At 43.5% G+C, this 23,148-nt stretch overlaps 1 protein-coding gene across 3 annotated transcripts in view; it reads left to right on the plus strand.

Annotated features, from left to right (window-relative positions):
- Positions 1 to 23,148, plus strand: part of CREBRF (CREB3 regulatory factor) — a 259,676-nt gene that overhangs the window by 101,493 nt on the left and 135,035 nt on the right. For all 3 annotated transcript variants that reach the window (XR_011205583.1, XM_069244653.1, XM_069244654.1), the window contains one exon: positions 17,258 to 17,383. Coding sequence is in view for 2 of the 3 variants with exons in the window: in XM_069244653.1 (XP_069100754.1) it covers positions 17,258 to 17,383 (126 nt within the window). In the remaining variant the exon portion in view is untranslated. The remainder of the gene's footprint in view (positions 1 to 17,257; positions 17,384 to 23,148) is intronic.

A 23,148-nucleotide genomic window follows, 5' to 3' on the forward strand; every position in this document is an offset into this window, starting at 1 on the left:
CATTTAGCATGGGCATTTCAGCCATCAACTGATTTTCATCTAAATATGAACCTTACTGCTCTGCAGTGGTGGTACACTTTTACAGAGCAGGGTGAGTACCTGAATTGGAGGGGTTTCAAGCTTTTTTAGCTATGATCTTTTTTAAAAAAAACGTTTTTATTAGCCTTTACGCAGCAGCTTTTGCTTTGTGTGCCATAAACCGTTCTGTGATTATAGGCTCTTGTGTTGCACAAACTGATATTCGGTAGGGAAGACACGTGTTTTGGGAAAATGAAATCTTAGAAGGTTTTTCCAGCTGTTTGTATTTCATGCATGTATGAACAATTTGTATTTATGGTGTAGTCATTAACTTTATTTTAATGTTGGCTAGGCTGTCCCTTTGTGCTAGGTGGACGTCTTGCCTCTCTAAGTACACTGGAATTGCTGTTGTGTTGTGATTTGCAATGTTTCTTTGCTATCAGTAGCAATGATCTGCTATGAATTTAAGGAAGGCTTTTTTTTTTTTTTTTGAGTCTCAGAGAGACATTTTTGTTTCAAAATTTAGAACTTAGTGTGCTGCTGAGCGAGGTGCTCTGTGCCCTCTGCTGGCCGTATAATAAAATTGGGTGGTCTATACTAGTAAAAGGCTGTTGAGAGATAAGAAGTGCTAAAATGCACATATTTCATGAAAATGTCAAGAAATCAACCCAAATATGTAGGAGTGCTTTTTAAGAAGATCGCATCCATCTGATTTGCTTACTTCAGATCAGGCTGGTAGGCTCCATCTTAAACAATCCAATACAAGTTATAATAAAAGGCTTTTCGGACATATACTTCTTTTAAGAGTGGGTCTCTGTACCATGTGTACATCTTTGTGGAAAAACCCATGTGTAATGCAGTGGCTGCTTCGATCTTCTGAAGTATAGAGCAAATCTAATCTACTACTGATCAACCGTTTTAGGGAGCCAGAATTGAAGGGGGTCATTATTTACTTTGGCGCAACCTCATGGCAAATTTAGGGGGTTGGTTTATTGCCTCAGCTTTCTGTTCTCCTTAATGATTCATGGTTAGGTCTGGAACACTGCTAGTATAAAGCAAATACATATATGAAAAAAGTACAAAGAGTCTTCTGTATTCATGGTGGGACACAATGACTTTAGTCCAAAGGTTGCTTTCCTGTACATGCTGTCATTGTGAAAGTGGAATGACTTAAACCCATGTCTTTGCGAGTAGTGTTATTTGGCACTAGCACCCATAGGTGAGCAGTAGATATTGAAGGATTTCAAAGGGTGTTGGTAGATCTAAAGGAAGAGTTCTTAGGCCTTTGTATTGTTTAATCATGGCATGACAGTTTATCTTCTGCCACCAAATGTTTAAAAGTGGTTAATTTATTTTTTTCCCCTTGCCTCCATCAGACGCCATTGACTTGCTTACCGCTTGCCTCCAAATGCTGATTTTAAATGATTCAGTGCTTAATCTGACAAGGCAAGGAACATAGCTGTTTTCTGGTTATCTTACAGAACAAAACCCAAAGATGTGGAAAGCCAGAGTCTTGATTTCTAAACCCCAAGTCAAATTTCAAAGAAGGTTTTTACTAAGCGCTTTACACCAATTGTTTTTTCCTTCACAATATCAAGACAGAGTCTGATCTCACCAAGTTCAAAAGAAAGGCTTGAGAGAGTAGATTTTAAATAATTATGATCGAACTGAATTAATGGTTTGCTCTCTGTAGACAGGCGAAATTGGAAGAGGTTCTCAAACACGTACACAAAATTATGTCCCATGTGATCCCAACAAGTGGTTTGCATAGACCATTTTAATGGTGAGATGAGTAAAAGGGAAAGAGCAGCACTGAGACCTGCAAGCCACATACTATTTGCTAATGATTTGAGTTACAAACATCCCTACCATTGCATGTTACAATTGCCAATCTACAAAAATACATGGCCTTTGCAACAGTTGCAGTCAAGCCTAGAATATTTTGTAGCCTTTTTTTTTTTTTTTTAAATCATCTGTATTAAATTTCATTTAAAGTCATACATGCCAACTTAATACGTAGCAACAAATTAGTAATATCAGTAAATTGTTTATTTGCTGTGGCGATAACCCCCTTAATAATATAGTAGTCTATCAGGGTGCTGGATGACCTTGTAACTTAAATTAGGAACAAATCTAAATGTAGCATGTGGCACTGTACTATAAAGTGAATCCTCAGTAAATACCTTTATCATTGAACAAATTTTGTGTTGCATGATAGGAGGTGGTACGAGTGGGATGACATGTTATACAGTGATTACTGTGCCCTTAACTAGGGCTGTGACTTCCACTTAGCCTGTGAATTTGTATATCCAACATGAAGGGATTTGGGTAAGGTGTTGGCTAGTGTACAAGTAATTTAGACATGTTGGGTTATTAATAGTTTGATAACCTGGAATTCATATTATAAAGTTATCTTAGCTTTCACGTGATAGGATTTTACGCAAGTCATTCCATTGACAGGCTGTCTGATGTTTCTCTTCTCAGCGTAACGCAGTACTCATCTTTCATACAGAATAAGGTTGCCCTTTGCCATCTGGCTTGGGAGAGCAAGTGTAGGGGCCTTCCCTGCCACTTTAATGGTTCTGCATGCTATTAGCAGGGCCAGATCTAAGAACTTAGGGGGTTATTCTAACTTTGGAGGAGTGTTAATCCGTCCCAAAAGTGACGGTAAAGTGACGGATATACCACCAGCCGTATTACGAGTTCCATAGGATATAATGGACTCGTAATACGGCTGGTGGTAAATCCGTCACTTTTCCGTCACTTTTGGGACAGATTAACACCTCCTCCAAAGTTAGAATAACCCCCTTAGTCTCCGTTCTTTGTGTTTTTGTAAACAGCTCAAAATGCATCCCGACTTGTTATATTGGCTGATGTGTCTCCCGTCCAGTATACACCTATTTTAGGGCACACCCACATCATTTGCATAAATCGTGCACATTTCATGTCAGCATGGGCATTTACTGGGTGACCCATAATCTATATTGAGTTTTCTAGAGTCATTTATGCTATTTAAATCTGGCTTTGTGGAACACTGAGGATTTGCTAAAGTCTGTTGCCTTTCATCATCATTAAATTCCCTTCCACTCTTCGTTTCCCACTTGTCGCAAAGGTTATTCAGCAATGTTGTGGTATGCTCTAGGAATGCACTGTTAGCAGTTTATCAGTATCTACCATCCCCCGTTGCATGGAGAGTTTACATCAGTAAATGTGTTTATGGTTCATCATCTGTGACCTCCCAGATCTCTTACATAGATCTTGCGAGTCTTCGGTGACTTAGAAACTGCCCCTTAAGAAGATGATTTGACACCACTAGTGTATAATATGAGGCTAATGAACCTTCCTTGAGAAGGTTGCTTAGTTCTGTGATTCCAGCTTGCACCCACAGTAGTAATTCCCTCACGGTAAAGAAAGAAACATAAGTGTATGGAGATGCCTAGTAGCGGTATCAGAGGGACGTAAAGGGTTGCATGTAGTGTGTGCTTTAATCCTGTTTTTAGGCATTCACAAGCCTCTTCTGCCAAACTCTTCTAGCCTTTATCTCAACTTTTGGAGATGCCCAGAATGAAAGTTGACCATGAAATTCAGCAACATAGGGGCTATTGACATCTAGCCCACATTAGTTTGTTTTGGAAGTCCAGCAGTGTCCTCTTCATCCCATGACTGTGCTAGACGCCAGAAAGGTTCCATCTAAGAACTTTTGCTTTACAGTATTTACCTGAAGGAGTTCCTGCACAACACATTAATTCCATTATTTGTTCACTCTCTGCAAAGGGTCAAAAGTTGGTTATTGACAGTTTTTAAGCAGCATTGTGATGAATGCCTGTTTGAGGCTGAGGGCGCTTATCCCTTTGGCAGATGGTGAATGTTAATCCTGCAGTAGGTTGGGTGTCCCCCATGGCAGCATCAGTTTCATAAGAGTTGCTTGGCCATATCTATTGTCACATAATACAGACATTCACTTAGAACCCACTGTTGAATCTGTTGTATGTATTGATTAAATGTAAAGTTGTTCTTTATTGAGTAATAATAGGTACTCCAGTATTGGATCTTTCATAGATTCACATGCTTGAATCATTCCCCATAGTCAAAGTGGGAGTCCCACGGTACAATAGAAAGAAGTAATGAAAAACTTACATAGAACTCAGTGTTAAGACATTCATTTTTAATAGCTTATCAGGATCATAAAAAGACCCAAAGTCCAGCCAATCATGTGACAGCACCCTTTAGAAACTTCACCACTAGGCTCCAGTCTCTCAGATTTTCCAGTACAAGTGAGATGTACATTGAACAGCAGTAAGGGGATCCTCTATGGGGAGGAGGGTGGGTTTCATAGGAATCTATGACAGATTCCAGTAATTGTGAACTACAGTTACAGGAAAGTAACTTATTTTCTTCTCCAGTGTTGGATCTTTCATAGCCTCTCCTGAAAAAACCCACACTGTGCAAACTATCCTTACAGATACAGATCATATAGTTAACTGACCATTCCTGAGTAAAGTGGTTGAAAGAACTTCTCGTTCACCTAAATCAAAGGCTTCATTAAGGTACATAGGTACCTACTGATTTCCAGATGGGCTTCCGTCCGCATCACAGGACAGGATCTTCCATGCAGATAGACACTTCTACCTGCAGATTCCTCGCCTTTTGAATATACCAGCTTCAGCCTGGATCTGGAAAATCTTCATTTGCTTTCCCATGTGACACCGTGTGATGTCACTGGAGCCGAAAAGTGCCCTTCTGACCAACACAATCGTTCTTCTGCAAGACCCAGGGGACGAGCCATGACAGAGCCATGATAGTGACAGCAGCTCTCTTAACAAATGCATTGACAATGCTAAACACCTGAGCCGCCTCTTTGAGTGACCCTTGATTTTGTGTGCATTAAGTTAAACACACAGTGCACATAGTGTGGAATTCCAACTGGACCAACTTGGCTTGTTGTCTTTAAGAGTCTGATAAAATGAGTACTCATGAGTTGGGTTATGAAAAATATAGTATATGCATCACTTGGCTGTGCTGTTTTTTGTGTGCGCTATAAAGATGGTCATTTTTTAAAATTAAGTAGTCGTTAAGCTATCTTAAAGATGAACGTCTTCTCCCTGTGTTTGAGAAGGTCAAGCTTTACAGGGCTTGTGGAGGAGACCCAATTTGAATCCTTTCTAGGATTATTAGTGTTTGAATTTAATCCCTCTTTGCATGAAAACACAGAGCATGTCTTTTCAAAGTAAACCTTTTCATAGCATTTCTATAAAAATATATGTTTGATGGAATGTTGCTGTGCATACTCCTGCCATATAGTGTTGGGCTCGGAGTGTTGCAAGTTGTTGTTCTTCAAAGAAGCATTTGTGAGTCATGGGATCGATTGACTCCTCCTTCTTGGTGATGCATTGCCTGGACGTTGAGTCCTTTTTTAGACATGTATTTGTTTGCTTCGTTTTTGACTTGCTTCGGGCAGAAACTTTCCTTCCGTCCATCTTCTATTTAATGGTATTATTTTGATTGAAAGTTTCCACCTTTTGCGTTCAAACTTTCCAAGCCGTTGGGTCCAGTTTCCACCATGCACCCTTCGGGGTGGGCCTCGTCCGGTTTCAGGCCTTTCTCCTCGTGACACCAAAGAGAATGTCAACCTGATGGAAAGGACAGAATTTAGGGGGTGATTACGACACCGCCAGGGCTAAAGTGGCGTCCGTACTGCCAACAGGCTGGCGGTACGGAGACCCATATTATGACCGCGGCGGTAGCGCCGCGGTCGCACCGCCGGGGCTGGCGGTTTCCTGCCGTTTTAGCCCCGGCAGTGATAATCCACCAGGGCAGCGCTGCAAGCAGCGCTGCCCTGGGGATTATGACTCCCCTACCGCCAGCCTGTTTCTGGCGGTTTGCACCACCAGGAAGAGGCTGGCGGTAAGGGGAGTCCTGGGGCCGCATTGGCGGCCGCACAGCGGTTACAGCTTGGCGGGTGGCGGTAGCCGGACGCCAATGTTGTAATGACCCCATTAGTTTCTGCCCACGTTGCCACTACAAATTCCCCCACACCGACCATCAATCTTTGGGAAAGGGGCAATCATCAGGAGGCTAGCTTGCAGATCCTACAGAACAAAGAAGACCCTTCGAGATTGAACAGCGCGTAGGCTGGAGATAGCGCATAAATCCCCAGAAGACACCACGGACATCTTTGGGGAAGAGCATGTACAGGAGGAACCCGAACAAGAGTTGGCCTTCTTCATTCAAGTCTCTAACTCCTACGTTCAGTCCAACATCGAGAGCCAAGAGGTGACACAGGCGCAGCCATTGAGTACTGTGACTTCTCCTGTCCATACCAAGGCTCTAAAAAAAACCCTTACAGAGATCACCAGACTGCCACTGCCACCAGGGCATGGACAGTCTCGGAATTCCACTTCGGCTGACCCTCACCTCTACACCGAAACCAGCCAAGAGTGTATCTCTTTTTTTCAGCGTCGACCTTATTCACCTCGGTCCCAACGACCTCCACCAATCCTTTGGTACTGAGTACATCGGCCGGAGCTGAACCGCATCGTCTGCAGCTTCTGCAACAAAAAAGGTTCACCGACAGAAACCGCTGGAAACACAGGAGACCACTCTTTCTGAGCATGTGGACCTGAGCCAATCCTCCACTACGCCATCTCCAATCAAACGGTTATTAGAAGTCATTGACACTAAACAGCGCTGCCTTCACGTTCAAGAAGGAACAAGGCGTAATGTTGCTTCTTCCCCTGTCACCTTTAGGAGGAAATTCTCTTTTCAAGATGCCTTGGTCACTTCACCAACTCCAAAAAGGCCTCTAAGGACAATGCCACCAGTTCTTTGCCTCCTCTTCCTCCACTCAACCACCTTCCTCACCACCTCCAATTTCAACTTCTCCTCCACCCCCTACTTCAGGAGACCTCACCCCTCAGGGTTCACCTTTATTTGTAGGGGAATATTTGGGTGGTACATTTCCAGATCCAGACCCATGAGATACATAAGACCGCAATCCCATGATTATTGTGCCTCCAGACTTACATCCCGCATGACCTTCTCCTCCAGAAGATACTGCTAGTTACCAGCAAGTCATAGCAAGGGCAGCTGTCTTTCATAATGTTCAGTTACACCGAGACCCAATAAAACAGAATTTTCTATTTGATACTTTAACCACTACCATAGAGACATCCAGTTCCTTTCTATGCTCCTGGGCATGGTTCCTCATGCAGACGACACCTTTAAAGAGCCAGTCTGCTCTAGAATTTTAACTCCTAGGGTGGACAAAAAGTATAAACCTGCTCCTTCAAACTCACTATTTATAAGGTCCCACCAGATTCAATAGAGTTAATTTTTGTCGCCCCGCATTTAAAGGCTATTATAAAGCAACAACCTCTGAAACATCTACCAACAAAGGCAAGCCTCAACCTCTTACTCTCGGTTTTTTTCCGAGAAGCCTACAAAGGCAACCATGATAGAGGCCGAGGCAAGAGCACTACCACCCATGGCTCTTCCTCATCAGCTGAACACTGACTACATACATCTCCCCAATCCCCACACCACACCAGTATAGGGATGATGTCAGGACTACCACATACAATTGACACACATAACATAGGACTTATGGGTCCTCTCCATTATCCAACATGGTTATTGTCTTGAGCTCACTTCCACACCTCCGAACATTCCCCCTCACTCCTACAGGTTATCTCACAAAGATGTCATGCTTCTAAAGTAAGAGGTGCAATACCTGCTCCCCAGGGGTACCATAGAGCCTGTCCCTTTGTATTACCAAGAAACAGGAGTATACTCCCTATACTTCCTCATCCCTAAAAAGGTCAGAAAGCTCAGACCAGTTCTGGATCTCAGACCATTAAACCGTTACATTCTCTCAGAGCACTTTCAGTTGGTTACTCTTCAAGATGTTATTCCACTACTTTAACAGAGCAACTTGATGACAGCTCTAGACTTAAACGATACCTACTTCCATATCCCCATCCACCCTTCACACCGGAAATACCTGAGGTTTTGGTTGCTGGAAAACATTATCAATTCAGAGACCTGCCTTTTGGAGTCACAACCACTCCTATAATATTCACAAAGTGCCTAGCTGTAGTCACGGCACATCTAAGAAGGCAAAAAATACATGCCTTTCCTTAGCTAGACAACCGGCTCATCAAAGCCAGCACACTACAGCAGTGTCATACTCAAACCACAGTGAACTTATTTCACAAGTTTGGGTTGACAACCAGCTTTCTCAGTTCCCACCTACAACCTCTTCAGATTCAGCCATATCTGGGAGGTATTCTCAATGCAAAGTCAGGGTTAGCATACCCCAACGAGCACACATTCTAAATTTTTAACTAATGCTTCCCCAATTTCAGGAAAATCACTCCTACACAGTCAAGACTGTCATGCAACTCTTGGGGATGATGACATCCTGTATTGCCATCGTTCTTCACGCCAGACTCCACAAGCATACCGTACACCAATGCCTGTCTCATCATGTCATCACCTTCAGGAACTATTGTTAGACCGCCATACTCACTGCTCTCTGCAATGGTGGAACACCACCAACCTATTGAAAGGGCGGCCTTTTCAAGACTCTGTGCCTCAGCTCATTCTAGCCACGGATGCATCCCTGATGGGTTGGGGCACGCATCTTCAGGACCTCACAGTGCAGGGCCTCTGGGATCTCAGTCACCAGACCATGCACATCAATTATCTGGAGCTTCAGGCAGTATTTCTAGCCCTGAAAGCTTTCCGTTCACACCTGTCACACAAAGTTGTCTTATTCCGGACAGACAACATGACAGCTATGTATTATATGCAGAAATAGGTTTTGACATGCTCATCCCAGTTGTCACAACTCGCTCAGACAAAAAGGTAGTGGGCTCTTCACATCCACCTAGTAGTAGAGTATCTCCCAGGAAAGGGCAATAACTTTGAAGACCTGCTCAGCAGCATGCATCAACAAGTCCATGAATGGGAACTCCACCCACAAGTCCTCCAAAAATACTTCCAAAAGTGGGGAACTCCTGATCTAGACCTTTTCGTCACAGTAAAAAACGCAAAATGCGAAATGCTTCGCATCCAGGTACCCACATCCTCTATCCAAGGGGAAATGCTCTATGGATGAACTGTTGAGGGAAATTTGCTTATGCTTTTCCACCTGTCCCTCTAATTCGATTGAGGGTTTGGAAGATGAGACAAATGTCCCTCACCATCATCCCTGTAGTTCCCACCTGGGCACGACGGTCATAGTTCACTACACTTCTGGACCTCTTCCTAGTCCCCCACAGGCCAGATCTTCTCATGCAGGAACAAGGACCGATCAGACATCCAGACACTAAGTCACTAAACCTTGTGATATGGTTCCTGAAGCCATAGAGTTTGGTTATCTCCAATTACCTCCTGAATGTATGGACATTCTTAAGGAAGCTCGTAGACCTACAACTAGAGCATGTTATGCTGCAAAATGGAAGCATATTGTTTGCTACTGTCGGACCAAACACATTAACCCCATTAAAGCTTCTGTCCAGGACATTTTTTGTTATTTGCTTCACTTGCAGAAAACAACCTTGGCTTACACTTCTTTTTGTCTGCGTCTTGCAGCCATAGTTGCATACTTACAAAACAGACAACATACTTCCCTGTTCAGAATCCCAGTCATCAAACCCTTCATAGAAGGCCTCAAAAAAGTCATCCCACCCAGAATACCTCCAGCACCATCCAGGAATCTTAATATCATGCTCACCAGGCTCATGGGCCCTCCTTTTGAGCCACTTCCTTCATGCCCTCTTCTGTTCCTTTCCTGAAAGTGGGGTCTTAGCCGCAGTCACACCACATAAACGTGTTAATGAGCTTCAAGCCTTAACGTTAGAAGAACCTTTCTTTCAGATACACAAAGACAAAGTGGTTCTTCGTGCAAACCCAAGGTTCCTACCCAAACGTGGTTCCTCAATTCCATATCAATCAAACCATTGAGTTACCAGGTTTCTTCCCCCAGCCTGACTCAGTTGTAGAAAGAGCCCTCTACACTTTAGATCTCAAATGGGCGCTCATGTACTACATTGACAGGACTGAACACTTCAGGAAAACTAAACAGCTATTTGTTGCTTTTTTCTCTTCCACATAAGGGTAATCCAGTATCTAAAAATAGTATAGCCAGGTGGATAGTTAAATGCAAACAAACCTGTTATGCTAAAGCTAGACGACAGTTACCAGTAACTCCTAGAGCACATTTTACTAGGAAAAAAGGAGCCACCATCGCTTTCTTAGGAAACATTCCTTTAGCCGACACTGGCAAAGCAGCTACTTGTCCACACTACATACATTCACAAATCATTATTGTGTAGATATACAAGCACACCAGCAAGCCATTGTAGGACAGGTTGTCCTAAGAAGACTTTTTCAAACAACTAACTCCCACAGGCTAGCTACCGCTTTCATGGAGGGACTGCTTTATAATCCATGCAGACTATATGTAGCTACAGCCACACATGCCATTGAACGGAAAATGTTACTTACCCAGTAGACATCGGTTTGTGGCATGTAGTGCTGCAGATTCACATGTGCCCTCCCTCATCCCCGGATGCCTGTGGCTGTTCCAGTTAGCTTATATTTGTATATACTTGTTCATATGTAGATACATTTGCATGGACACCTCGTTCCCTATACTTCCTTTATTCTCTCTCTCTCACCTGCCTGCGGGATTTTTTTTTAACAGAGGACTCGAAGCCCATGTGCAGTATCACCGAGAAGAAGTCACTCGATCCCATGACTCAGAAATGCTTCTTCAAAGAAACAGAACTTGTAACACTCTGAACCCAACACTAAATGGCAGGAGTATGCAGAGCATGTAAATCTACAGCACTTCATCCCATGAACAAATGTCTACTGGGTAAGTAACTTTTTCTTTCTTGCAACTGTTCTTAATAAGTGGCAGTACCTCAAGTCCTGAAGTGTGCATATAGTCATTGAAAAATAAGTGTTGTACATCTGAGAAAGAAGATTGAAATTTAGAAAATAATACATTTTAAAATGTAATGCTGTAACTTGCATGAATGTGTCTGGTGAGAACGAGTTGATCTTCGTTTTTTTTTTTTTGCTATTCTAAATAGATCCCCTCAATTTTCCTCAGCACATTAGTTGATGAAATATCAATGATAAATCTAGTATTGTTTGTCATACAGAAAAGGTTTTATGTGATTAGATTGCACTGACAGTGCTGCATTGTTGTGTATTTGCCTTAACCTTCTGTTGCACGAATATCAGCCTCATTTAATTTATTCACAGCTTTTGCCTTGCACTGTTGTAATAATAAATAACTCTGTTATGTGAGGAAAAGTCTAACCATCAACCAGACTCTGTGATACAGGTGTTTGAGCAAGAGGGATAGAGGCTAATTTGTACTGCGAGAGCCTCATTTTCATAGCACAGTGTCTGTTGCAGAAGTTTGGCTGGGTACTGTGACCCTTCCCAGGAGTCTTGTATATTTGCTTTTTAAGCTCAGCTGTTTTCATTTCCAGAAAACCTAGCCCAGTATTTACCATGGATCTGATGTAGCTGTATTGAGTTATTTGTTTCTCAGAAAGAATCATATTCATGCAGTCTACAACCCATTACTTCCCTTTACCAATCCTAATGTTGATTGAAACCACTATCTAATCTACAGTAGCAGCTGTCTGGGGTGACAGAGTTGGGACTCTGCACAGCTCAACCCCCAAATTGTTTTTCCCAGAACTAAAACTTTGCTTACTAAAATACTGAGTTGGGGGGGGCAATGGAAAACCCATCTCTGGGTCTTTGTGCATTGATTAAGTGACCAAATGGCCAGCTAGGCATTTGAATGACATCAAGACTTCTCTGCCAAAAGTATGGAGCACATACCATGCAGATTTAATTGGAGATCAGTGACTAAAATTGAGTGTAATGCCCAGTCAACTGGGCATTAAATTAACATTCTGATAGATACTACAGATTCCTCACCTTTTCAAATTCAGATCCAGAGTTGAAGAGAATGATGTTCATACCTAAAACTGCTAAATCGAAATCATGGTACGATTGTTCTTAACAGGTGCTGGTAACAGAGCTGTACAAGGTTTGCCTGTGGTGTGTGGGGTCTGGGCAGTGCTCCAAGTCATTTGATGAATGAGCCCTCATGCACCTCAAGTTAATCCAGGACCATGAAGCACAATTGCACGTTGCCGTACATAGAAGGAAGTTGTGGACCACGCTTTAGTCCTGCTTAAAGTTGAGAACACGGACTCGCTCCCACTCTTGAGGTCAGTCCAGAGACAGGTTGTCTTCCCAGTTGAAGTCCAAGTGGAAGAGGAATCTTAAAGTGAAGTAGGATGCAACCCCATCCCATCATGTTCTACCTAAGAGAAGTTGCGCGGTTGTCAAGGTGCCACTAGATCTTGATCCCCACTTCAGCAGCCGATTCCACAATCGATCCCAATGTGCTCTGAGTTTGCTGGCCACCAGCAACACTGAAGCATGTGGAGGTCTTTAGGGAGGCAGTGCTTCATATTTTATTCAACGCTTCTGTCTCCCTCTGGCATACCTTTGGGTCCTAAGCATTTGTAGGGATCTCCAGTCTGGTTACGGCTGACGCACCCGTCCTCTATGCTGTTTTGAGCCCTTAGAACCTGCCCTGGGTTCTACACTGACTCCGGTGCATACTCTCCGATTACAGGATCTGTGTCTTTTCCCCTTTCATCAATGCTGTTCTCAACGTTGCAGGCCCTAGAGGGAGTCCACTGCTGACTCTGATGTCTGACACTAAACCCAATCTGTCTCGACCACCACCGATCTCGTACTCCAACTCTACTTCAGAGCACCCAATTCTTGTACATCATGTTTTAGACAATACGCGCCAATGCCTCAGAGCCATCCATCCTCAGATGCGCCACCAGTTTTTTGGTTCAGATTCTGGCTAGATTTTACCACCTAACTGAGATGACATTGGTGATGCTGAGGATGATTTACTCCTACATTAGGAAGACAGCAGTTTATTCATAGATTTCCAGGAGACCAGTTGGATTGATACTTCCCCTGATAAGGGGTTGCTATCCCCCTTTGGGCTGCCAACAGAAGAGACTGCTTCCTTTGTTGTGGTTATTACACATCCTGCTGAGGTCCTGGACCTACACCTGCCCTCTGTTGAAGTTAAGACAAATGTCCTTAAAGTCCTGCAGCTTAGGCCTACTTCCTCTGAGCCCTTGCTCCCATTTAAAGACGCTCAACGCCAATGACTAGGCAGGTGGTCAGAAGCCACAGACTGGCACCTAGTGACCCTGGTTTTCTTAGGGAGCATTCTACTCCTGAGAGTTTGGAGGCCCATACATTGACCAGCAAGGTGAAACCTAATTCATTCACCACAACAGGGCGTTGAAAAGGATTAAGACATTTGAGAAACATGTTCTGTTTAGCCAGTCATTCAACGCAGATTATCTACTAGACCATTGTACGCATATCGTCTGGGACATGGTCAGTGGGATCTTGTGGTGGTTCAAGAAGAGTTTAGTGCCTCCTTGGCTCAAACCACTCGATATGGACAGGATGCGGCCAAATAAAGCATTTTTTCTGGCTTGTACCCTATCAATTGCTTGGGGAGAGTGGTCAGCACTAGTGTGGTGCTCCATTGCCATACGTGGATGCTATCCACAGAATTTTCAAGTGTTGTGGAGGCATCCCTTATAGATATGCTCTTTGATGGAACCGTCCTATTTAGCAAAAAGTTGACTTTGCGTTAGAACTCTTAAGGGAAAGTCAGGCCACAGCCTATTCTTTGGGCCTTTCTGTGCCAGGCAGTTCGTCCATCAGATTCGGCCTTTCTCAGGCTTCATACGAGGTTTGGCTTTATAGGGAGCTCCAGGGCCCCTTGATTCTCCCCCCCCCCCCCCCCCCCCCACCAATACAGTCATCACAGTCCTCCAGTCCTTTTGTGGTCATAGCATTATCCACATCCAAACTGCTTTAGTTCCTCTTTCCAGCTGACATCCACTTTGTTGGAGCCAGGATTCAACATTATCTCCAAGGGTGTTAATCCATCCAATCAAACAGATGGGTCCTTCAGATCGCCCAGCAGGGCTGTGTCCTTCTGTTTACTTCCAGCCTGCTGCAGCGTCCTCCCATGTCATAGCAGTTTTTAGAGGAGCACTTATCTTTCTTACTGCAAAATGTGCACGCTCCAGCGTCCAAACGGGTCATTGAGATGGTTCCGGTCTTGAAAATAGGGATGGGATATGACTGCTATTTTTCTGTACTCCAGAGAAATGGAGGCCTCCATCTTGTTTTAGATTTTTCACCCTCTGGATTCCTTCCTGCAGAAGAACAAATTGTAAAATGTTCACACAGGTATCGATCTACCTGCAGGGCATGTACTTTTATGTGCTCTTCCTGCACTCCTACAGATGCTTCCTGCAATTCAAGTTGGCCAAGAGCGTTTTCAGTTTGCCATGCTCTCTTTCGTCTTCACCAGCAAGCGTCCCTCGAGTGTTCACAAAAGTATTGGGGGTGGTCGCAGTCCACCTTCGATGGTTGGTATTCAGATTTTTACCCTACCTCGACAACAGACTGTTGAAGATGGACTTTCCATAGTCAGCCATTCCAAATGGCGGCAACCCTCCTAACATTGTTGAAGTTCTTGATCAAAGAGCTGAAGGCACACTAGACTCTTTAAGAGATTTCATTTTATAGGCGCTGTTTTGGACACAGTGCTGTTCAGGACATTTCCTCTGTTGCAATGAATCCAGGACATTCGGGCTATGATCCTGACATTTCAGCCTCTGACCTGAATCTTAATGGGTGCAGCTCTGAGGCTCCTTGGCCTGTTGACCTCATGCGTCGCATGGGTCTGATTTGCCAGGTGTCATATGCAAACTGGAATCTAAAGTCTCAATGTCCCCAGTACCCAGAAAACCAGTTAAATTTCATCTAGGCTTTGGAGGAAACTGCACAAGGTCTGCAGTGGCTGGACCACAGTCTCACCTGCAGGAGACCCCTTTCCCTTCACCCACCCAGTACGGGCGGTGATGGCAGATGTATCACTTCTGGGTTTGGAAGATTATGTGGGAGAGGTGGAGATCAAAGGACTCTGGTCTCTGGCAAAAACCCCACTCCACATCAGTCAGTTACAGTGGTGGGACATATGCCTAGCGTTGAAGGCCATCCTACTGTTCATCAAGGGGTGGCTAACAGAGATTCTCACAGACAGCAGCATCACCATGTGGTGCTGCACTGCAACAAGCAGTGCATAGTGCTGTAATTGGTGCTGTGCCAAGAGGCTCTATGCCTTTGGAGATGATTGGAATAACAGGGCATCTCTCTGATCGTGAACTACCTGGTGGGATCATTGCACTCCAAGGCTCAGCCTGTGGTATCTGGTGGTTCACGATTGGTATTTAGTGCTCCCCAAGGTGGTAGATGTTGTCTTCCCATAATGGGTAGAACACTAGCTAGTGATTTCTCATCACTGTCGAATGTGCTGTGTCCAAACATTTGTTCTTTGGTGTTTCAGCAAAGGCCCTCTCTAGGAGATACATTTCATCTGGGATGGGACATGGAGCTCCTGTATACCTTTCTGCTTCTGCATCTCCTTCCCAGAGTTTTGAATAAGATCAGGAATTACCATGTCCAGTCATCCTAGTGGCCCCTGGTTGGGCTAGGAGGAGGTGGCAGTTAACTGCGAATCATCTGCTAACCATCATGGTGGATGTCATCCAGGATGCCAGGTGCAGTCCACAAAGTCTATTTTTACCAGGTGTTAGGAACCATTTGTGGCCTAGTGTGGAATCTACAGGAGAGACCATTTGAAAGCCAAGCAGTTGGGTATATTTGTTTTGTCTTTGGCCCAGCAAGTCCTTGGTTTTTTATCTGCACTTTCGGCCCTTCCATCTTTATCAGACCACCCTTCCTTGTTTAAATCCCCTATTGTGATGCAGCTTCTTACAGATTTCACACATGTTCCCTCTCAAACCATTTGTGGTGCCACACTGGAACCTGAATTTGATCCTAACATTTGTCATGTGTACTCGCTTTGAGTCGATGCACAGCTGCTCACAACGTCTGACACTGAAGACTGTCTTCATTTCTGCAATCACTTCAGCTTCTTGCATGAGTAATCTCCACTCTCTCCAGGTGCAGCTGCCTTACCCAAACTTTTTGAAGACAAACTGGTGCTATGTCTCAGGGTGACATTTTGGTTAAAAGTCATAACTCCTTTTCGTGTTGGGTAACCCATCAAGCATTTAACATTCTTTGCCTTGCCCCGACCCTCTAAAGAGGAGAAGAGGCTCCTTCGGTTGTACACCAGAGGAGCTTTAAGCTTTATATGGATTGTACGAAGAACTAGCGAGTGACACTCAGCTTTTTGTGGGCATCATTGGGGCAAAGAAAGGAAGGTGGTCTAGAAAAGGACTCTTTCGGAGGATGGCCCTCTGCATTAAGATCTTCTACACACTGGACAAAAAGTAGCCTCTAGAAGGGGTGACAGCCTATTCCACTAGGGCTAAGGATACTGCACTGGCAAGTGGTGTGCCTCTCTCTGACATCTGCCAGGATGAAACTGGGATGTTTGTGCACACGTTCATGAAGCACTGCTGCTTTGACGAACTGGTCCTCTGGATCAGATATTTTGCCAGTTCAGTCCTGCAGAACTTTGTGATCTGAGTTCACTGATTTATTGGTTGAGTTCACCCCACAGACCTCCACATGCGGGAGGTATTCCTTTGGTATCTATTCCAAAGGTTAGGAATCTGTGGTGAGAAGTATCCATCAGAATAACACATTACTTACCTTCTGTAATACTCTTTCTGGTGGGTATTCTGTCTTCTCATCTCCCTGTTCTGTGAAGAGGTCTTCTTTTATCTTCTAAAAATGTGCCAAATTACAGATCTGCATCCTGATACCTCGTTTTGTTTTGTGCTCCTTGTCTGAGGGTGTGGAAAGAGTCAAGCAAAAAACTGATGTTTGCGCACAGGGGTGGTGCTTGTATACAGTTTTGTTCGGTCACTGCCCGGGGTGAAATGTAGCCAACATAGAGCCAAACGTAGAAAACACTTCATTCTGACTCTTCAGTCTGGCACTTGGGAAATATTCTAAAGGTGAGGTGTCTGAGGTAAGATCAGAGTATCTAGAGGAAAGAGCTGTACCAACGGTAAGTACATTTTTCTTTTAGCAGTATCGTATTAGTGCACCAAACTGAATTTTGTATCTTTTTATCTTTGGTTGTAATGATAACCTTTCCTTGTAGCCCAGTGTAAGCGGAATGGATCCTCCTTTTGGAGATGTTTTTCGGAGCCCCACATTTTCCGAGCAGACTCTTATGAGCACAGATCTCTTGGTGAGCAACTCAGACTCGGACTTCATTTATGAGCTGGTGAGTTGATACACTCTTTTTATTAGTTCTGTGTTTGTGTGTGACTTTTGTTACCGTTGGTGCACCTTGTGCAAACCAAGGAATTCAGATACTAATTCATGTTTACATGCCATTTCGTTTCTTGGCTGCACTGTATATGGGTGGATCACACATTTTGAAGGATAAGCACATGGGAAGGTATCTGCTTCTTACTTTTTTTTAACAATCGTTTTAATAAACATAATAATACGTAATCGATCCAGCACGTGACACTTACTCAATTGATGATAATAAAACAACCTTATTCGTGGCACAGTAAAGTCTCATATTTCCCAGCATCTGCTTCCCCCAGTCACTATCTCAGGACCTCTCCATATACCCTCTGGAAATGCTGTGATATTTCGGGAGACAACTCTGAAAGTGCCTAAATGATTCCACCATGCCCCCCAGATTTTCTGTTTTTTGAGGATGCTCCCGTGATTTATAGACTGACTCTTCAGTTTTTGCTAAATCATCTCTTCTTCTTATCCATTGGTTATGAACCTGTGGTCCTTTGGCCTCCGAGGGGTTCACAGTGCCTAAGCAAATTACATAACAATAAAAATTGGAAGCTGAAAAATTAGTTTGTATCCTTAACTTTATTCGTGGGAGGATTATAATATGAATGGGTGACAATCTCAATGGAAGTAGTGGTATAGAAAGAACACAATAGCATATATTAGGAGCCTGAAAAGACAGTGATGAGCTAGAACCTAGAATACTTCTTCATCTTTAAGCACTAAATACACACTCTGAATTTTCCCATTAAAAGTCATATTTTGATTTTTAACCTATTTGTTTATGAATTAAACACATTATTTCACATTTTGTATATTTGTTTGTTTTCTGTATTTTTGTGTATTGGTTTGAGATTCAGTTCGTAGAAGTTGCTTTGTCGAGGTCCCTGCCTTTCAGCAGTGATTCATTGGGGTTCCGCAGACATAAATATGTTAAGAACCACTGATCTTAACCTTTCAGAAATTGGTGGTGCTGCATGTAACTGCATTTTCAAGCTGTATCTTTTCTGGCTAAAATTGATGCATTTGCAAACAACATACCCTTCCCTCTTGTTGCTGTCCAAGCCCTGTAATATTTTTAGAATATTATTTTTTTTTCTCTCAATGGTGAGGGTCGATACTTTTCCTGACCAGTATACTTAAATAACAGGACAGTCCCTTACTATGTGTATAAATGTACCTCTCTTGATAACATCCCTCAGACACTAACGACTTAATCCCTTACCTATTTTCCACAGCTTTTCTGTTGTGTAATATATTTTGTGAAAGTGATTAAATTGTATGAGGCGTAATCGTGCAGATAGTGCTGACTGCCTAGCTTAATTTTTGCATCCATCCACGCTTCATTTTCCATTTAACTCATGTCGTGTTTAGATTGTTTCCTAAATGTCAGTAGAGGGTCTGGGGAGTTGTTCACAAGTGCTATATATAAACCTTGAGATGCCCTTTCTCTCTAACCTTTCCGTTGCGAGTTTAGATCGCAGGGGGTTAAATTCTGGTACAGGATTCAGTTCATCTCTGAATCAGAATACTTTATTGTATGATTCATTAAAATCTTTACAATTTAAAGAACATTAAAAATATAGATCAATAAAATACAGTGTTCATAAAACCATTAATACCAGGATTCGTCTAGGTTTAAAAATATCATTGCTGAGACCCATTAGGAAAAGATTGGGATATGGAGCCTAGGTAAATGAGTCCGATAACCATTTGTAATGGAAGGGTGAAGGAGAAATACGAACAAGGGAATAAGGAGCGATATCCCAGGTGGTACAAACTGAGGTGATCCAGTGCTTGCAGATCTCAGAGTAGGAAATTCTTCAAGGAGATAAACTGGGCAGGGGTAGGCCGTTGGAGCTGTTGTCAGCCAGTTCCCGGACTAAGTCACCCCTTGGACGACTCCTTCCGGTATTGTTGCAGGTGGCTTTTGGATTTGCCAAATTTCGCCAGATCCATTAACTCAATGAGGATAAATACCAGTCTTGTGGCCTTGTTGCATCTTCTTATTCTATGTGCAAGGAGAGTGCTTTTAATAATATACGCCGAGAGTTCAGCAGTGGCGGGCCACAACATAGTAGGTGATTGAAAGATTTGTTCTTATGGTCACAAAGTCAACAGTTGGAGATTTTAGTAAGGGACTACCATTTGGTGTTTACTTCTCTTGTTTGTAAACCCATTTGCCTTTCAAACATGATTTCTTTCAGACAGGGTTTCTGAAGGGTGCATCTGAGGTAGGGTTGGGGTCTGAGACCATCCGGTAGGATTTTCCCATTTTTGCCCCACTGCTTCCAACAGCTTGGATTTGCATAGTTCATCCATATCACAAACCTTGGACCGTACGTTGGTTTGTTTTTTCAACATTGTTTTGATGGCGTCACACGAGAGCTGCAGACTGTCCAACATCAACTGGTCGATTTGAAGAGTGGCAAAAGACTTTCAAAGATAAAGTGACCCGGGATTCCCTTCTTGGGCAAACAGACTCTGGAAGACATCTTTCAGGGTATTTGGGGGGGGGGGGGGGCGGGGACACTTTTTGGTCCTATAATAGTAGAAAGGACATCATGCTTGCCCATTATTGTGCCTCCAGACCGTATTCGAGCCTTATTTGGCAATTCAGGAGATGTGTTGGTAGTCTAAACACCAGCTTAAATGCTTTGAGTTGGTAATTCTCCATGGTGTCGGCTAGTTGGCCCGAATAGGTTTTGTTGCCATATTCGATCATTGGTAGGAGAGTTGCTGCTATGGCTCGCCTTATTGGAACAGTAGAAGGACTTTCCAGGACGTTTTTTAGTTTGCACATTCTAGTTCTGATTGCTTCCACCTTCATTGCAGGTTGTTTGGCATGGTTTTTGTCTCCACCTTGAATTGAAACCCAAGCAACGAGGTAGTAGTAACTGTCAACCGTTTCGATCCTTAGTGAGCCCAGGCTCCAAGAAAGATTTTTTTTTTTTTTTTAGTTAACTTGCCAAAGACTAATGCTTTGGTCTTGGAACCTTTGGCCACCATTTTATTGTCCAGATTTTCCTTGTGCAGATCGCTGAGGGCCCTGTGTAGGCTAACTCTGATGTGGTCTAGAAGGTGATGTCATTTGTGTATTAAAGTAAAAGGACCTTAGTGCTTCCAATTTCTGGCAGTAGTAAATTTCCTTGTCACAGAGTGGCGTCAGTGTCTCAAGTGTACATGTTAGATAACATGGGCGCTAACACGCAAACTTCCTTGAGGCCGTTGTCTGTCTGGATTTTCCGGCTGACTGCTGTTGGGTTTAGAATAATTGGGACCCAGGTTGAGGGTTATAGAGATATAATAGCCTGAAGCAGGTTGTTTGGAATGCCCCAGCCTCTTAGTTTTCTCTGTAAGCTGTTCCTGTCAACCAAGCTTATCTCAACTTCTCACTCTCCTGTTTTGTTTCCTCACTTATTACTTATTTATCTTGTACAGCTAACAACCATTGACAAAGCCAGTAGACCTGGCTTGTTTTAGGTGAATGTCAGTTGAGTTATCTATCTGGATGCAATAACAGAAAGCACAGAGACTCTGCAAAATACCATTCGGTGGCACACTACAGGAAGCACAGACTTTTAGTTTACATGTTTAACTCACACCCTTAATCATATAGGCCACCCCTTCATAGTTTTTTCATCCTCCTTAATGACCTGCCCCCATGGCACTGCAATATAAATATGAAACATAAAAATACATGGTTCATCATTACTCCAGTTACGGTTCTGTTAAGGTGACACAATTTGACGATTTCGCATAGTTACAATGTCTGGATTAAAAAAATGAATTGCAGTAATGTTGGGCCTCAAATTGACCAGGTAAATATGTTGTGAAATGTGTTGTAAACCGTAGACATCTGACATTTCATCTTAAAAAGTGTTCTCTTGTGTGTCGGTTCTGCTGTTTTTTTCCTTTCCTCTTGTTTTTATTGTTAGTGTGTTTGCAAAGAGACCCTCACATCCTCCCCATTCCCACACACTATTCGAGCTTCTTCCTGGTGTACTTACCACTTGCCCCTTCACTGTTTTCATTTTTAAGTTTCTCATGCTATGAATGCACTGTTACTGCTAGATGTAATTTCTACAAGGGGCGTGGAGCCTACTCATTGGTTGGTTTCATTATCCCTCTTACTTGCTGCCTCCAGATTGGTCAGCATTTGATGATGCCACTTCCTATTCTTTGGGTTGGAACATTGACCAAAAACTGATTGATTTACTTTGATTAGTGTCTTTCCACTGTCCACCCACTTCTCACTGTGATTCAGGTACTATATTTGTTTAATTTATGCTTCTTGACTGTGTTTCTTGGTCCCTTCCCACCTGTTGTTCGTGTTGCTGCTTTGACTCCCACTCTTGTCAGTGTTGCTTGTTACCCTCCCACCCTTGGTCATGTTGCTTCTTACCCTCCCATCCATCTGTGTTGCTTCTTTCCTCCCACCTGCTACCTTTCGTTTTGTGTGTGTTGCTTCTTAACTCCCACCCTCTGTTACCTGTATCACAATATGGCACGGCCAGCACTGGCTTTGTCATCATGCTTATATATATCTTTTTTACCATTATCATCCTCCCACCCGTTGTCTGTGCTGCCCTCCCGACCCTATTACAGTTGTCTGTGCTGCCCATGTGCCATAAGAGGAAAAGAACCTCAATGACACGCCCAGTGTTAGCTCCGTCAAAGCGCTTTTTTATAACGTTACTTTAGCTGCGCTGCACAGCCACGCTGCTTTACAACATAGCTAGGAGACAATGGCAAAGCCAGTAGTTCTCGCATGGGCAAGACCTATTGGCTTTGCCAGTGCTTGCTGTACTATAGGGTGGAGAAGTGCAGGATGCACTATAGGGTGCAGAAGCAGATAGATTCACCCTTTCCTTTTGGTCTGACACTTTGTTCACCTTCGGCCAGTGAGTCTAGTTTGCAACCCAGTCTGGTTATGGACAAGGCCAAAGTATTGATCAATCCAATTGATTTTCTAACATGTCTGACTGCTAGGTCACAGCATTTATTGTGGCAATCAGGGTAGAGTTGATTGAAGGCGATAGATTACCCTGCTCACGGTTGGGCGGCGAGGCAGGTCGGTCTTTTCCCTTGGGGCTGTTTAGGGCATCTGCCTGCTTGAGGGTCCGCGTAGTTGTTAGCCAGTCATTTTGTGAGGTCGAGGTTTTGGGGTTATGGGGATCCCCATTGCCCCGCTAAGCCCTGGGTTTTCTTCAGAGACCTGAAGTTTTCCTGCAGTTCCACTAAGGTTGATTGGGTTGGGTGGTGGAGTTTCCGTATTTGAGCCCGGTACGTGCTTCCCCTTAGGTAGGCTACACTTATCCAGGGTTCTCCTTAAGGGGGTTAGTCCACTCTGAGGGTCTTGGGGCACCGGCACCGCAACTGGGACAACGCCACCCTGTAGTTTACGTGATGTTATACCCTTCCTTCTGGCCATTCCGGTGATGCGTCGATGTAAGAGGAGTCGGTGTTATACTTTCCAGCCAGATGAGAAGTATAGGCACCTGAATTACACAAATCGTAATTCTGCTGTTACCTGCAACTGAATTATGATTTGTGTAATTCAGATTCCTGCATCAATTGCTCAAAGTTATGTTGCCAAACACCCACAAGTCCCAAGTTTACAATATCTTTATACTGCCTCACACCCAGACACCTTCAGGTCCTTTTAGCCACCCGAGCAATGTTCACCGGTTAACGTGGGGTCTCCTGCATTAGGCTTCTCTTCCAGCC

The sequence above is a fragment of the Pleurodeles waltl genome, chromosome 7, assembly GCF_031143425.1.
Source record: "Pleurodeles waltl isolate 20211129_DDA chromosome 7, aPleWal1.hap1.20221129, whole genome shotgun sequence".
NCBI classification, from domain to species: domain Eukaryota; kingdom Metazoa; phylum Chordata; class Amphibia; order Caudata; family Salamandridae; genus Pleurodeles; species Pleurodeles waltl.